A 19,114-nucleotide genomic window follows, 5' to 3' on the forward strand; every position below is an offset into this window, starting at 1 on the left:
ACTTACATTTTACTCTATTTTAGGGCAAAAGGACTTACGGAGGAAGAGCTTCGAAAAATTTTAAAAGATAGGTCTGATATAGAAGAAATTAATGACTCAGATGACAGAGAATGGAGCGAAGAAGACGGAGAGATTGTAACCAAAGAAGACCATATTTCAGGTTCAGAGATAGAGTTGGAAGACATTGAGGAAAATGAGGCTGTTTATGCTAGTGACTCCGGTTCTGATATGGAAGTAGATTCTGACAGTCTGCCTGGTGAAATCGGTAATAACTTTTATACCGGTAGAAATAAGAAAACCAAATGGAGAAAAACTAGTTACCATTCACAAACTTCCAAGACCAGTTCAAAAAATCTTTTAAAAAGGAAGCCTGGTCCGAAAGGAACTGCAAAAAACTTTTTCACCGAGATTGAGGATTTTTTGAAATTAATTGATGATAGCATTATAAATGATATCGTGCATTTTACAAATCTGTTTATTGAAAAAAAGAGAAAGGGGATTAATTATAGCAGAGAAAGAGCAGTTAAAGTTACAAGTAAATCTGAAATAATGGCTTCGTTTGGATTATTGTTTCTAATTGGCAATAAAAAAGGAAATCGGACTAATGTCCAGGAACTGTGGACAAATGACGGAACAGGTTTGCCAATTTTGAGGGCCTGCATGAGCTAAAGGGAGTTTCAATTATTGCTGCGATGTATAAGGTTTGACGATAAAGAAACACGAGTACAACGTAAAAAATTGAATAAACTGGCGGCAATTAGAGTATTTTTAGACAAGTTTCAAGAGAACTGTAAGAAATATTATAATCACAGTTACTATGTAACCATAGATGAAAAACTTGAACCTTTTAGAGGACGATGCAGCTTTATCCAATATATCCCGAATAAACCGGCCAAATACGGTTTAAAAATTTTTGCGCTTTGAGATGCCGAAACTTATTATACCAGTACTTTTGAAGTTTACTGTGGCAAACAGCCTGAGGGGCCCTACTGTAAATCTAACTCTCCATCTGATATAGTAAACAGACTAGTTGCGCATATAAAAGATACTAATAGAAATCTGACCACCGACAATTGGTACACCAGCTATTCTTTGGCATGTTCACTTTTGAAACAAAAAATTACAACCATTGGTACTATGCGAAAAAATAAATACCTCTTGAGTTTTTGCCCCACAAAGATCGTGCAATTGGATCTTCGTGCCATGGTTTTCAAAAAGAGGTGTGTATGGTGTCTTACGTTCCGAAAAAGTCAAAATCTGTAGTATTACTTTCTACTATGCATGATGATGGAAAAATTGACGAACAAACTGGAAAGCCCGAGATAATTCTTGACTACAATAAGACCAAGGGTGGCGTCGATACAGTCGACCAATTATGTGGGGGATATTCTGTTTCGCAAAATAGCAGAAGGTGGCCCTTAGCATTATTTTATGCTCTTTTCAATGTTGCTGGAATAAATGTCCAGATTTTATATAACAGTAAGGAAAACAACGCAAAGAGGCCAAAAAGAATTTTTCTTAAAAATTTATCATTTGAACTTATGAAATCTCATTTAGAGAAAAGGTCTAAAATGTCGTCGTTACCTTCAGATATTCAGTTATTTTTAACCACTTACAAACCTAAAGAAGAGGCACAAAAACATGATCTACCAAGAAAAAAGCGGGGACGTTGCGCCATATGTTGAAGACAGAAAAATAAATTTACGTCACAATCGTGTGACAAATGTGATAATTTTGTCTGTCAAGAGCACAGTGAAACTACGATTACCTGTCACCGATGTAAAACCAATTTAGTGGAAACTGATGAAAGTGACTAAGTTTTTATGTTTACAGTGTTTGTTTATTTGTTTGCTATGTAAAATATACGTTTAATAAATATTTAAAACAATTTCCTAAAACTTTATTTACTTATAAGCCATTTAAACAGTTCTAGAACTTTAATTTGCTGCTGGTAGCATATGGCCATATATAAAGGCCATGGTACAAACCACTAGTTAAAATTATCTCTTACGTTGTGTCCAGTTATAAGTACCTACCTCTACTTTTACATGATATAATAATAATACTAAATACGATAAATAGTTATATCTGTACTTATAAATAAATAAAAAAAATATTTATTTGTTTTTATGCACTGGCGTTTTTTGTAACGTAATAGTGTGTATCAAAGGTTCATTGATTTCAGCGCCCTGGTGCCAACGTATAGGATGCATGTGTAAAATGCTTCCCGTCTTCTTCTTACCAGGTTATTGTACTTTATCGTGGCTAAACGGTTCCAATCTCCATAGATTGAAAACTGTTTTTAATCAACGATGTGCATTTTTAGTGAATAACTGAAAAATATTCAACTTTAATAGACCTTTGTTTTGGGCTATATAACGAAAAACTCAAAAGATTTTAAACTAACAAAACTTGCAAGAAATTCGTAGCTGAGGTATTAAAAGAACATAACCTAATTTTATTGGTATTTATATTGAATTTTTAACTTATATACGTTTGGACCAAATTATCGCATCACTTAAGTGTTGTCTCTCTCGAAAGTGCTTTTTAAATTGTCCTTTTAAATGAACAAGTAACAGAATTTTGATTAACTCAATTACAACTGAACTGATTAAAAGAAATTTACATATATTTGTATAAAATTAATTGATGACGACCTGTCTGAATTGAATTAAAATTGCTGATGGGCTTGGTAATTAGACTGTAATTTAGCTGATGTACGGGTTTTTTGTACCGTAATTCCATACTTGGTTTTAAGATTTATATTTGAGTATTTTAAAACGGGCGAAAAATAAATTAATTTTAAACTGTACTTCAAACTATATATGATTTATAGTCCACTCGGGATAGCATTTGACCTTGCACGGCGAGCTGCCCCAAATTTTATTATTCTAATCTTTAAGCCTAGTTCGCACTATGCTAGTATTTTAGTCAAGTAACTAGTATGTAGATGACACCATAGTATTTGCGGACAACTTAGAAGACCTACAAGTTTTTATGAACAAAATCGCGTATTACAGTCAACAATATGAACTCAATATAAACGTTAAGAAGACAAATCTTATGATAATTAGCAAGAAAAGGACAACAGAAGGTCAACTTTACGTCAATCAATCCCCTGTAGAAAGAGTGACGCACTACAACTACCTCGGCACCATAATAAATACCTAATGGACCAACAACCAGGAGATTAGAGCACGCATCGGAAAAGCTAGATGCACCTTTAATCGGAGGGGGCCTTCTTCAAGTATCACAACCTCTCTTTGATATAAAAAGTCTTTTCATGAAACTACACCTCCTTCTAATCCACATCCAACAAAAAAGAAGAAAATAGCTCAGCTCTCGAGCATGGTTAGCTAATTAAAAGAGATAGCTGATACTATTAACTCTATGATCAAAGAAAATGAGTTTGAGGTCTTCGGTAAACACGTTGGTCTTCAACTGAAGTCTTTGCCATTATTATTGGCATTAGAAGCACAATAACACATTCAACTTTACTTAAATAGATTTAGACGTCAGCACCTTCAAAACGCATCTAAACGAAACAGAATCGTCAGGACGCCACAGTCGTCGTGTACCGCAAAATCACCATATAGCGATTCTTTTATATCATATTATAATGACATTAGTACCTACAACTTGGAAGAAGAAGCAATTGAAAATCCTTAGAATCTGGTTTAATATAACATCTGTGCAGCTTTTCCGCGCTGCTGCAGATAAGATAAAGATTGCCATGATGATCGCCAACATTCGTAACGGATACGCACATCAAGAAGAAGAAGACATCCGTACTACTCTCCCAGGTTGCGCAGCCATAACATTCTACGCCTCCCTATGCTTCTCTTTCCTTGTATCTTTCATTGCATAATCAGTTCGAGCAAGGTGTATTTCTCTCCACGTGTAGTATGTCCGAGATATTCCAACTTTTTTTTTGAATGTATGATGTATACGTTATGATGCATTAAGACATAATAAATGTCCAAAAATTAAATTGGCAACAAAAAACAAGTCCTATATTCGTAAAGTCATATACTACAGATATTTTCTGAGGTATTAATGCTTGGCGAAACTAAAAAAACTCCATATAGCATATCTACCTAGATATCAAAACAACTTCGTCTGGATTTGGGGGTGTGGACCTGTTTCTAACTTATTTAGAACCATATTTAGAACTTGTATATCATTTTACCAAGAATGTATTATTTTAAATTTCGTATATGCACCTAAGTTTAATTTATTTTATTACGAAATATACATTAAATCAACATGCATGCTTGGTCGAAGCTTTTATTGTAAGGACTGTTGTTTTGTTTTATAGATAAATCCTTAATTTATGCATATTCGTGAAAAAAATTTTGGATTAGGCCACAGCTCTCAAACTCACATATGACAAAACGTCACTGAATACTACAATTGTTTATTAATTTTATTAGGAAAAGTAAATTGCATATGTGCAGAGCATGTAACCGTACTTTTATATTTATAATAATTAAATAACCTACCTTATACTATGAGGAAAAAACCCAGAGTGCGGATTAACCCTCCATTCCATGCTTCCAGAATTCGCGCACCCTTTGCTCGCCTTTGTGCGGGCTTCGAAGATGACGTGAGGATGTTTCTGCTGAAAAAAAGAAAAGCTGTGCAGTCATATTAAGTTCCGATAAATTGCAATAACTAAGAATAAAACCACAGCTTTTATATAGAAAATTTAATTATAAATTTCACAGTACCACGATAATTATTTTATGTAAATATATTTGACTGCTTAATGTATAAATGTATTTGATTCAAGAATCACTTAGCAATAGTTCCTTAACCTTCGGCCAGGCGCGCCGCAGTAATTTGTTGCGTAAACTAAATATTTCCAGGTAAAGGTACGTTTTTACTAGGGCGTCTGTTGCAATCATCGTTGAGCGATCGTCGCTGAGCAATGATCGCTAAGCGCTGCGATGATTGCAAGCGGAGTGTTTTAAATAAAGCGATGATTTGATCAGTGAGTTGTCCGTTGTTTAGGAAATAAGTGGTTTTGTTGCAGCAGTGAGTATATGTACTTACATTTTTACTCACTTACATCACAAAATTTGAACATTAAAACAGTATATGAAAAAGTCGTCTATAAACTGTATTCCATATCCAGTGTTTCCAGAAGACAATCTCTCAAATAAAAAATTCCTAAAATTATATACACAAGCCACTATAGTCGCGTTTGCGGCTGTGTCTGCTCTTGGACCAGTCGCCAACGATCGACGCTAGCAGTTCCAGGGTTAGATACTTTCGATAGCTCAGCGATGATTGCAACAGATGCTTCAGAAAAAACGTACTTTAAAGTGTAAACGGGCCACTACACTACTCGCGAAGTTGATCGAAGTTCAGCGAGTACGAGTGTGTAGACAGGTACTTCATACGGCTTGGCTTCGCCTCGTTCTGCTTCCGTTCTGTGTCGGTTTTCGCGTCGAAGTCAAAGGCCCGAAGTTCGAATACGAAGTATCACACTACATTACTCGACTTCACGAGTATGTAGAGAGTCAACTCGCCTCGATTAACTTCACTTCGACACTTCGTCCAAAGAACTTCAATAGAGATTATAGAGTGCATTTTAAGGGGATATGCTATGTGTTTGATATTTTTAAAATTACCTTATCGGGTGATCTTCAGTCAGTGCCCATCATCGTCTCGTGAAATTCAAATACAATTAGTTAATTATCTTTGTAATTTGTTGTGAATAGTGCATCGATGTAGACAATATTTGCTTTGAGGCGCCTGTTGGTGCGATTGGAATTTTTTTTTTAAATAACTAATATATTATACTTGAGTGCAAATATTTCGAGAAATTGAAATTTTGTTGGTTAGTAATTTATTTAAAAAAATGAATAATTATATATATCAAATATATTAGATTATTGTAGAATTTTATATTATATTATATTTTATAATTCTAAATTATATCATGTCTCGTAAAAATACAAAGAAAGTGTTAACCCAAGCATTGGGTAATTTTATTTTATAATTCTAAATTATATCATGTCTCGTAAAAATACAAAAAAAGTGTTAACAACCCAAGCATTTGGGTTTCTTTTGCCACGTCTAAGACAAAGCAACAAACCATAATAAGTGCACAACCGTGATACTGCACGTGAAAAAAAAATGCACGTCAAATGAAAACAAAAATTGATGCGTTTTTTATTATTATCAATATTGATGTGGTTAATGAAATCCTAATTATATATATATATATATATATATATATATATATATATATATATATATATATATATATATATATATATATATATAAATATATACTATATTGAATGCTAGCTCAGAAGTAGCAACCCGCCATAACAACAAAAAATCCAAAATAAGTGCAGAATCGAAGAATATGCTGAAACAACGAAAAGAGCTCCTGTCACTAAACAAAAGAAATACCACCGAATACAAAGAACTTAATCGAGCCATACGAAAACAGACAAAAGACGATATTAAAAAACATCAACAAGAACATGTAGAAATAGTGATAGAGAAAAATAAAAATCTGAAATATACCAAACCGAAATTAGGAAAAAAAAATATTATAACTATGAAAAATCAACAAGGCCAACTAGAAACAAACAAAGCTCAGATATCAAACATAGTTGAAAACTTCTATACTGAGTTATACCGCTCAAGAAACGATCCCCTCGACGCTTTAAAGCAAAATCTGAAAAGACAAATAACAAACGTAAATTCTGAAGTAATGCCCGAAATAAGCGAAGTAGAAATAGAAAATGTAATTAAAGAATTAAAAAGAAATAAAGCACCGGATAGTGATGGAATTCTGGCAGAAATGTTGGAAGAAGGCGGAGAAGAAGTCATCAGGTACCTAAAAATACTTTTTAATAAATGCCTATTTGAAGGAAACATACCAAAGGAATGGAATACTGCTAACACATTATCAATACACAAAAAAAGGGACAATACAGATCTAAAAAATTATCGTCCAATATCACTACTATCAAAACTTTATAAAACATTCACAAAAATAATTACAAATAGATTGACAACAAAGTTCGATGTATATCAACCAGTAGAGCAAGCCGGATTTAGAAAAGGGTTCAGTATATGTGACCATCTTTACACACTAAAGGTCCTAATAGAAAAAGTTAACGAATACAATTTACCAATCTGTTTAGCATTTAAAGACTACGAGAAAGCTTTTGACAGCATAGAATTATGGGCTATTGAGGAAGCACTGGTCAACAGCAGAATAGACTCTAGATATAGGATATTAATACATAATATATATCAACACGCTGAAATGGTAGTCACGATGGATAACGGAATGAAAACGAGGCCAATAAAAATCAACCGAGGAGTAAGACAGGGAGACACCATATCTCCAAAACTATTTACTGCCGCACTTGAAGACATCTTTAAATCACTAAATTGGGAAACGAAGGGACTATCGATAAACGGAAAGTATTTAAACCATCTAAGATATGCAGATGACGTAGTACTAATAGCCGACAGCTGAAAAGAACTGAAGACGATGATCGATGAGCTTCATACGGAATCCATAAAAAAAGGACTGAAAATGAATCTGAGTAAAACTAAGCTAATGTCGAATAAAGATGATCAACCGACGATAACCATCCAAGGAACAAAAGTGAAACATGTAGAAGAATACATATATCTGGGCCAGAATATCAAGGTAAACATAGAAAATAGCCGACGAGTAAGAATGGGATGGGCCGCATTTGGAAAACTCTCATACATACTGAAAGACAAAAAGATACCCCAAAAGTTTCGAACCAAAGTGTTCGATTCTTGTATCCTTCCCGTTCTCACTTACGTAGCTCAAACCTGGACATTCACAAAAAAGAACATGGACAAGATTCGAAAAACTCAGCGAGCCATGGAACGACAGATGCTTGGTATCTCACTAATAGATCGGCAAACGAACGAACCAATCCGGAACAAAACAAAAATAAAGGACGCCGCGAAACAGGCAGCTAAATTAAAATGGAAATGGGCTGGACACAACGAACGTCTCGAAGATAGATGGAACAAAGAAGTCGGAAACTGGCGACCGTACGATGCGAAGAGACCAAGAGGAAGACCTCAAATGCGCTGAAGCGACGATATCAAAAGAGTCGCCGGACCAATATGGAAACGCCTAGCACACAACAGGGATGAATGGCGAGAAATGAGAGAGGCCTTTATTCGACAATTCGGATAGAAAAAGGGCTATAAAAAAAAATAAATATATATATATATATATATATATTGTGACAATTGGGGTTTATAGAAAATAATTTATAAGTTATATACTACATAATATTAGATATAAAAAAGTATTTGATTGTTTTAAATAAGTTATATACTAGAGAATTTTATAAAAATATATTTATGTGAGGGCATTTTAATAAATTAGCATATAATAATTATAAAAAGTTGTATTTTAATATTGTAAATATATATAAGTGAGCCATGTGCTTAGGCAACCAAAAATACTCTCGGAGATTGACAGATATTTATACTCTGAAGTGACGTTTAAGAATATATACGAATATAAAGTGGGTTATTATAATAATATATTATTTGAATTGTGTATTTTATTAAATTAGAGTGTTAGTTACTAATTTAATTATATATTCTGATCTGAAAAGCCTAAATGTAAACAAAATTATTAATAGAAAAGAATGGAATTCTCTGGATCTCCGGAGATGGCCATGTTTGCGAAATGGTTTGTTCCAGAAAATTCAGACAAGTAGTTAATAGAACAAAATAGAACATGATATCTTACGAGATGGTTCTAGAAATCGAAAAAACATATAAATACCCGTGATTTGGATTCAAGATGGCAGTTTTTGAGTTTTATCATGAAAGTTAGTTAGAAGATAGATACATTTACTTAGTGAAGTCAGTTTTTGGGCAGTTTTTGGAAGTTTTTAGTCAGAAGTCAGGCCAGTTTATTATGAAAGTTATTAGACACATTTAGTGAAGTAAATTGTTCAGAATTTTCAAGAAGTCAGTCAGAAAAGTTTAGTAAGAAATATGAAAGATTATTTGGAGTCAGAGAATCAGGTACAAATAGTCAAATTGTTTAATATAGTGAGTTAAATGAAGATTAAAAATTATGCATATAATTAATGCACATTTATAATTATACACAAATAATTATTGAAGATTATAAAAGTATATTGGAAGAAATTAAATTATATTGTGGTTGGAGATTAGTATAAATCAACTTATAATAATTGGATATTGGTATATTGAAAAGAAGAATAAATATAAATGCTGTTTGCTGGTTTGGTTGGTGGTGTATAAATGCTGGTGAAGAAAACTATATCTTAAATTGGTAGAAGCTGATAATTGGAAAAAGTAATTTCACAAAAAAACAAGGATAACTGAAGTACGAAGACATTCAGTGGTGATTAGAATCTATATACTTAGTGGAAAACAGTTCATTTAGGCATTCAGTGAAAGAAAGGTACAAAAATTTGTTAATATAATTTAGTTAGTGTCATAGCAATTTCAATTTTGAAGATAGTTTGTTTAAATTTTAGATTGTCTATAGAATTTAATTAGTTTTATAAGAACATCAATTTAAAGATAGTTTATTTTAAATTTACATTGGCTAGGTTAGATATATATGTGTGTTTCATAATAGTTATAATAAAGATAATTTAAAAAAGTACTTACAAGCTAATTCTTTGAGAACCGCGATAAAAACCCTATATTATTAAAAATACTCATTGCTCATCATTCAAACAAAAAACACATCATAACAATTTGGCACCCAACGCGGTGGCTCTCTATTTAAAAGAATTAGTTTGGAAAGATAAGTGCTCTCATATAATTAAATTAATTTTCATTAGAAAGCAAAAATTATAGAATTTATTTTTAATTATATTTGAACAAGTAAAGTCTCAAAATGTCTCAAGGAAAGAAAGGTACAAGAAGCAAAAAGAATGAAAATGATGTGGAAGTAGAAACACAACCTATACAAGAGGAGAGTTTAGTTCAAGTTCCACAAGATACTGCAGAAATGAATCCAGAAAGAGAGGAAAATGTCAATATGGCAGCTTTAATGTCATTAATGATGCAGATGAACAAGACAATGGAAGAGAATTCAAAAGAAATCAAAGAAGACATGAAAAAAATGGAACAGAAAATGGAAGAGAATTCAAAAGAAATCAAAGAAGACATAAAAAAATTGGAAGAGAATTCAAAAGAAGTCAAAGAAGACATGAAAAAAATGGAACAGAAATTGGAAGAGAATTATAGAAAATTAGAAAAGAAAATAGAAGATAATAATAATAAAATTGTAAAACAAATGGATAAAAAACTTGAAGCTGCAGAGAAAAAAGTAGCAAATGAAATAAAAAGTATACGGAATGACTACAAGAAAAGGATAGACAATGAGAGGACAGAAGTAAAGAGGATTATTCAAGATAATAAAATAGATATAGAACAGAAAATAGAGTTACAGAAATGTAACTTAGAAGTAAAAATTAACGAAGACAGGAGAAACACAGAAGAAAAATTAGACGATATACAACAAAATATCCAAATAAATAGTAATCAAATAAGAAATGTGGAACAGAGAATAGATGATATTTCACAAATGAGAGACATAGGGAGACCTTACTTAAATTTAACAAATGAGACTGGGATTAAATTCTCTGGTAATATAAAAAATTTGCATCCTAGAGTATACATAAATAGTTTAAAACATAAATTAAGATTTGTGAATAATATTAATGATATTAAAGATTATATTAGAATGACATTAAATGACAATGCAGCAACTTGGTTTGCTAGTATTGAAAATGATTTAGATAACTTTCAAACATTTGAAAATAAATTTTTAAATTATTATTGGGGTGAATTAGAGCAAGCAAAGTTTAGAGAAATTCTATATTTTGGAAAGTATAATCAAAATTTAAAATCAAATATGGTAGATTATGCATTGAAATTGATAACAGTTGCAAAATATTTAGAACCACCACTTAGAGAGGATGAAACAGTCTTAAATGTATCTAGACATTTTGATGCTGATGTTGTGCAAACCGTAACTGTACAAAATATTCAAACAATAGATAGTTTTATTAATTTTATTCAAAGAATACAAAGAGGCAATATGACAAGTAATAATAACAACAGAAAAAACAACAATAGCTTTCAATATAAAAAAAATGATAATCAACAATATAGACAATCATATAACAATAATACTAGGTATGGTAATAATTTACAAAATTTTAATAATAATAACAGTAATCAAATTAGACAAAATTGTAATAATAATACTAATTATAATAGACAACATTTTAATAACAGTACTAATAATAATAGACAAGATTTTAACAATAGAAGAAATACAGAACGACCTAACTATAACAGACAGGTAAATTGTGTTCGAAGGAATAGAAGCTGCGAAGGCAGGGAACGAAGTAGTACAAGGCAGGAGAATGTGAGTAGAAGTCATAGTAGGGAAAGACATAGGACATCAGATCCAAGTGGTCAGATACAATCTGACAATTCTAATAATCAAAATTTTGTGCAGTAAACTTTCTGAATTACAAGTTAGGCCATTGCTATTATGAAAAACCTTCTGAATTTATTTCTTTAGATGAAGAGAAAATTATTGAATCTATTAATTTAATTTATATAAATGCTTTGGCCAAAAATAAAATGATTAAGATTATGATAGATACTGGTTCAGAAAGTACTTTAGTCTCGGAGAATTTTATTTTTAATACATTAAAACTATCAGATATAATAAAGATTCCAAAAATTAAGATTATTGGTGCAAATAATAAGAAGTTGGGTGAAATTGATAAACTAGCCAATTTTAAAATTAATATTCTTAATAAAGAAATTAATATGCAAGGATTTATTGTCAAGGATTTATGTGTTGATATATTAATGGGAAATGATGAATTGGAAAAGAAGAAAGTAAAGATAGATTTTGAAGAAAGAATGGTAATTTTGGAAGGGCAAATAATTAAATTTATGCAGAAAGATGAGGTAGAAGAAGGAATAAGAGTTGATAGGATATTATTAAAAGAAAATAATGATGTTTATGAAGAAGAAATGTATTTTGATGATAGGGAAATGTCCCAAAAGAATGTAAAGAATAATTATTGTAGTGAATATTTAAGGAATGGAAATTTTAAGCAGATGGATGCCTACGAGGCGGAGTGCGTAAAATTGGAAGCAAGGAATAATGAGTACATATTGAAGAATAATGTTATTTGTAAAGAAGAAGATATGATGAAAGTTTTAAATTGCCCTGAAGAATATAAATCAATAGTCATTTCCATATTGCAGCAACACAAGGGACTTGTCAATAAAGAAAATAGAATTGCACAAATTTATATCCATAGTATAAAAGTTAAAGAAGAAAAAGATTTTAAAACAAAATCATACCCAATACCATATAAATACAAAGAAGAAGTAAACAAAACAATTAATAATATGTTAGAAGATGGGATCATTGAGAAGGCAGACACACGTTTTATTAACCCCATAGTAGTAGTACGAAAAAGATCAGGTGAAATCAGGTTATGTTTGGATGCAAGGAATATTAACAAGATTACTGAAAAGCAATTTGAAGCACCAATGAGTATAGATGGAATATTAGGAAGAATTACAGGAATGGCATTTTTCACTAAAATTGATTTACAGCATAGTTTCTGGTTAATACCTCTAGAAAGAAAAAGTAGACAGTATACAGGATTTCAGATAGATCGAGTAGTATATCAATTCAAAGTAGTACCATTTGGACTTCAATCATCTTGCAGTGCTCTATGTAGATGTCTTCATGATATTTTGGATCAATATGAACATTTTGTAATTCACTACATTGATGATATATTAATTTTTTCTAAAACAGCTGAAGATCATGAGAAACACCTAAAAATTATAATAAATAGATTAGACAAAGTTGGACTAAAAATAAATCAAGAAAAATGTACATTTTTTCAAAAAGAAGTCATATATCTAGGTTATAAACTTAACACTAAGGGAATCGAAATGGATCCAGAACGGACACAAGTCATTCAGGAATATAAAACACCACACAATTTAAGAACTTTAAGAGGATTTATTGGAATAATTAATTATTATAAAAGGATGATACCAGATCTAAGTATAAAAGAAATTCCATTACTTGAACTACTGAGAAAAGGTGTAAAATGGAGATGGGATCAGAGAAGAGAACTAGCATTCCAAGAAATTAAAAACATTTTTCTGTCAAATTTGAAAATATACTATCCTGACTACACACAGCCATTCATATTAAGAACAGATGCATCAATAGAGAGATTATCAGGGGTATTATTACAAATACATGATGGGGTCGAATACCCAATACAATTCATTTCAAGAATTACAAAGCCACATGAAAAGGGTTACTCAGTTTCAGAATTAGAACTAGCAAGTATAATACACTGTGTCACAAAATTAAGATTTTATTTGTTGGGTAATGAATTTACAATAGAAACAGATCACCAGGCTTTAACGTCTATATTAAATAACAAATATGGAAACAGTAGAATACATCGGTGGAGTCTAATACTTAGTGAATACTGCTTTGAAATCAAATACATTTCTGGAAAATCCAATATAGTGGCAGATGCTTTATCAAGGTTAGAAAATACATCACAAAAAGGGCAGCGAACAATAAAAATTGGATTAAATCAATTAGTAGAAAGTACTGGATTATATTCTAAAGAAGAAATTATAAGAGATCAGATCAATTTGAGTGAAAAACAAAAAGTCCTTAGGAAAGATGGAGTATATTATAAAATAATAAATGGCATAGAAGTATATGTAATAACTAGAACTTTAGCAAAGAAAATATTGAAAAATTTACATAACGATTATATGCATATTGGTTCAAGAAAGCTATGGATGATATTTAGGAACAATTATTTTGCAAAGAATGACATAAGTATAGCAAAAGAAATTACTACCCAATGCCCATTTTTTCAAAAAGAAGTAATATATTATAAACTTAACACTAATTATAAAAATACTAACAGCTTACTGATATATCCATTTTATTCAATAGACTTGATTTGTTAAATAGATGGTAGATTTCATTATTTTGAATCAATTTGACATCATACTTGTTGAATTTTGTATATATGAAAATTAATTTGTACCCTAAAAATCATAATTTGGGGTTAGATACAGAATTGATTGTGTAAATGTCTTTATAAAAAGTGTAAAACTTACCAATTCATATGGATGAAAGCCTATTGAATGGAAATAATTCCTAGATTTTGTCTATAAATAAACAGAACACAATATCCATTATATTTTTAATTTAGGTTATATTTTATTTTCTCCATAGTTTCCATTGCTTCATTTGACATGACAGTTGACCATAGAATAGCCGAACTGTAATCCGTTGTTCTCTGTTTTAACATAGACAGCGAACAGGGATGTATTTGATAGAACAATTAAAATAGGAAATTAAATTATTTCATTTATTATAATTATTAAGGTATGTGGATAAGAAAATTAATATTTAAAAAAATAATAAGTAAATTATTTCTTTTAAATTTAAATTTTGGGGTATTGTGACAATTGGGGTTTATAGAAAATAATTTATAAGTTATATACTACATAATATTAGATATAAAAAAGTATTTGATTGTTTTAAATAAGTTATATACTAGAGAATTTTATAAAAATATATTTATGTGAGGGCATTTTAATAAATTAGCATATAATAATTATAAAAAGTTGTATTTTAATATTGTAAATATATATAAGTGAGCCATGTGCTTAGGCAACCAAAAATACTCTCGGAGATTGACAGATATTTATACTCTGAAGTGACGTTTAAGAATATATACGAATATAAAGTGGGTTATTATAATAATATATTATTTGAATTGTGTATTTTATTAAATTAGAGTGTTAGTTACTAATTTAATTATATATTCTGATCTGAAAAGCCTAAATGTAAACAAAATTATTAATAGAAAAGAATGGAATTCTCTGGATCTCCGGAGATGGCCATGTTTGCGAAATGGTTTGTTCCAGAAAATTCAGACAAGTAGTTAATAGAACAAAATAGAACATGATATCTTACGAGATGGTTCTAGAAATCGAAAAAACATATAAATACCCGTGATTTGGATTCAAGATGGCAGTTTTTGAGTTTTATCATGAAAGTTAGTTAGAAGATAGATACATTTACTTAGTGAAGTCAGTTTTTGGGCAGTTTTTGGAAGTTTTTAGTCAGAAGTCAGGCCAGTTTATTATGAAAGTTATTAGACACATTTAGTGAAGTAAATTGTTCAGAATTTTCAAGAAGTCAGTCAGAAAAGTTTAGTAAGAAATATGAAAGATTATTTGGAGTCAGAGAATCAGGTACAAATAGTCAAATTGTTTAATATAGTGAGTTAAATGAAGATTAAAAATTATGCATATAATTAATGCACATTTATAATTATACACAAATAATTATTGAAGATTATAAAAGTATATTGGAAGAAATTAAATTATATTGTGGTTGGAGATTAGTATAAATCAACTTATAATAATTGGATATTGGTATATTGAAAAGAAGAATAAATATAAATGCTGTTTGCTGGTTTGGTTGGTGGTGTATAAATGCTGGTGAAGAAAACTATATCTTAAATTGGTAGAAGCTGATAATTGGAAAAAGTAATTTCACAAAAAAACAAGGATAACTGAAGTACGAAGACATTCAGTGGTGATTAGAATCTATATACTTAGTGGAAAACAGTTCATTTAGGCATTCAGTGAAAGAAAGGTACAAAAATTTGTTAATATAATTTAGTTAGTGTCATAGCAATTTCAATTTTGAAGATAGTTTGTTTAAATTTTAGATTGTCTATAGAATTTAATTAGTTTTATAAGAACATCAATTTAAAGATAGTTTATTTTAAATTTACATTGGCTAGGTTAGATATATATGTGTGTTTCATAATAGTTATAATAAAGATAATTTAAAAAAGTACTTACAAGCTAATTCTTTGAGAACCGCGATAAAAACCCTATATTATTAAAAATACTCATTGCTCATCATTCAAACAAAAAACACATCATAACAATATATATATATATATATATATATATATATATATATATATATATATATATATATATATATATATGAAATAAAATGCAATATTTTGGAAATAGAAATTGTGATAAAACTTTGAGATTTGATGATAAAGACACAAGGGATGATAGATGGAAACTAGATAAGCTGTCGGCTATTAGATCCTTTTTGGTCAAATTTACACACAACTGTTAAAAGCCATACAATTTGTCAGAGTATACAAGACAAAGTCACCCGACACTTACTAGCGGGTGACTTTGCACTCTATATTTTTATTTTTGTTTAATAAAGTAAGCGCTCCTTTATGTTTTAATGTAATTTTTGTAAAAAAGTAACAAAAAACTCAAATACAAATAAATTTTTATATTCAGAATACTGAAATCTATATATTTAAACTTCGAAATTAAGTCAAAGTCACCCAAAATTACTGACAATAAGTTTTTTATAACGAGTATAGTGCTTTTTTATGTAATGAATTTAGTTTTTTTTTAATTTCGCATATATATTTTAATGCCCTGCAAACCAATTTTATAAGACAAGATTATATTATGATTTTTTTTCTTTTTACTTTCATATAAATAACCTGAATATTCCGTATTTATTTCCTAGCTTTTTAATTCCTGCTTTGCTCCCTGCAATATAAGAAATTTTTTAAATATATATTGGTGTAAAAAGTGTAGGAATCAATAATCTACTCAAGATCTTGCGAAAAATGGAAACGAATAACCCTAAAATTGGATTTTCTCAGAATGTTGGCTGAGTGGAAGACAACTTTTTCAATTTAGTCGTTTTCATGTACCTTACGTCCACTCCTGGACCTTGATAAAATAGTTTTAGGTCAGACGATGAAGTTTGGTGTAAATAAATGGCGTCTTGTTCTTTGTGTAAGATAAAAAACGAGCCTATGGACTTAAAATATAAAAAAAAAATAAATAAAGATGATCAAAAATTCGTTAAAACAATTTTTATATTAACTTTTGTACATTAGGGAACCGGTTCATTTATTTTCATCACTTCACCCTATATTTAATCCTTCTCCTGGCAAAGTAAAATTTAAAGATACCCTATTTAAAGCGTATCTATTAAAGACTTTAACGTGTATTCCTTGTTAACGTAAGAAGTTAAGTAGGAGAGACCGGGACAATTGTCCAAAAACAATTTTGTATTGCACACTTCATCGTGCCTCTTAAGCACAATATTATGCAATTTTAAAAAGGTTATTTTTATCAAAAATTCGTTACCATAACTTATTAATTTACCAAATATAAACATAATATTTATAGCGATGTCAATAGTTACAATTGTAGCTGCCCTGGAGACAGTTTTGGGACAGTAACAAACTTTGGGATAATTGTAGCAACTTGATATATATTACAAAAACTAAAAAAATAGTGGGTACAAAATAATATTTATTGCTCCAAACCACTTGGTATATAACATTAAATAAAAACTAATTTGTTTTAAATTAAAAATATAGGTATTTATTATTCTTTCCAATGAATGAATGCAGTAGTAAAAATAAATCATCGTCATCATCTTTACTATTAAAAGGGCCCAATCTTTGCAGAGTTGGCATTTTACCCATTAATCACCATGTCTGTTATTGTAGTAGGGCTGAAAACAATATAAGCACTGAACATCATCATCTGACGAGCTTAACTCTGCTTGTCTTCTTCTATTTATTCGAAATCGTTTTTCTCAGCTTATTGGCATTCTTTTTTTCTTACTTTAGTTGGTTCTTCTTTAAGTGCCATCTTCGCGGGTGTTTCTGTCGATATAGCTGTTTTTCTCTTTATTTTATTTGTGGTATTATTCTTAGTAGTCGTAGGAGCTTTTGGATAGGGGCGAATACTTTTCAATAGCTCCTTCTATAAACCAAAAAATATCCGAGAAGCCATAGAAGTAGAAACAAGGCCAAATTGTCTCAATGAAAGAGATGACGGCATCCAGTTGCCTTTGAAATGAAGAAATCTCAAAGACAATATCGTCAGCTATACTCTCAATCAAAATTCCACCGTCAGAAATGATCGCGCCTACCTTCGTGTCAATTCCCACGCCAACCTTTCACCAAAACCACGTCACCATCGACGGTATAAAAGAGTCGTCCGCTATTCCTAGTAGCAGTAGTACATTGATAAGTGATCAGTGTAGTAGTGTCTGGGGGCTCAGGAGACTGAGACTCCGGAAGCCCTAAAGAAGATAATAAGACATAATGTCGAAAGCTCGCCGCAGTGATAATCGACGCGGTTCAATCTGGAAACCTGTTGAGTTAAATAATAATTCTGGTAATTCATATACAATTATATACATATATATATATATATATATATATATATATATATATATATATATATATATGTATATAATTATATATGAATTACCAGAATTATTATTTAACTCAACAGGTTTCCAGATTGAACCGCGTCGATTATCACTGCGGCGAGCTTTCGACATTATGTCTTATTATCTTCTTTAGGGCTTCCGGAGTCTCAGTCTCCTGAGCCCCCTGATATAAACTTTCAACTAGTTTGTGAAATCAAATACCTTGGGGAAAATTGGGGACAGAAACTATGGGGGCGAAGATAAGGCAAGCAAAACAATCGTTACTAATGCGAACGGCACTCAGGGGGTTGTTGGAGAGCTGGGGTCGTGGATAAGTGAATGGCAAGGGGGTTGAGATTGGGGTAACTACCAAAATATGAAAACAAGGGGTAACTTGCATAAATCTCCTAGACAAATGGGCAAAAAAAAGACAAGAAGAAATACCTCTAGCTATTTAAAAGGGGCCCCGCTTCGATAAAACTTTCTGCAGGAGGAAAGAAAGTTTCTTCATTCTTAAAAAGTAAACATACAAAAAGGTTAGGAGATTTTCTAAAATAAAAACAAAAATGGATCAGAGAAACAAATCAAAACGTTTATTTTTGTGTCATACAAACAGATATCAAACATATAAATGGCACAAAAAATATACTATATAAATAGTTGCCAAAAACAGAATAAAAAAAAACTTACATGTGTCCGTTT

At 30.6% G+C, this 19,114-nt stretch overlaps 1 protein-coding gene across 1 annotated transcript in view; it reads right to left on the minus strand.

Annotated features, from left to right (window-relative positions):
• LOC140435722 (zinc metalloproteinase-disintegrin-like NaMP) overlaps nt 1-19,114 on the minus strand; it is a 501,897-nt gene that overhangs the window by 75,185 nt on the left and 407,598 nt on the right. The window contains exon 6 of the mRNA XM_072524445.1: nt 4,503-4,618. Within this exon, the coding sequence (XP_072380546.1) occupies nt 4,503-4,618 (116 nt within the window). The remainder of the gene's footprint in view (nt 1-4,502; nt 4,619-19,114) is intronic.

This window comes from Diabrotica undecimpunctata, chromosome 1, assembly GCF_040954645.1.
Source record: "Diabrotica undecimpunctata isolate CICGRU chromosome 1, icDiaUnde3, whole genome shotgun sequence".
NCBI classification, from domain to species: domain Eukaryota; kingdom Metazoa; phylum Arthropoda; class Insecta; order Coleoptera; family Chrysomelidae; genus Diabrotica; species Diabrotica undecimpunctata.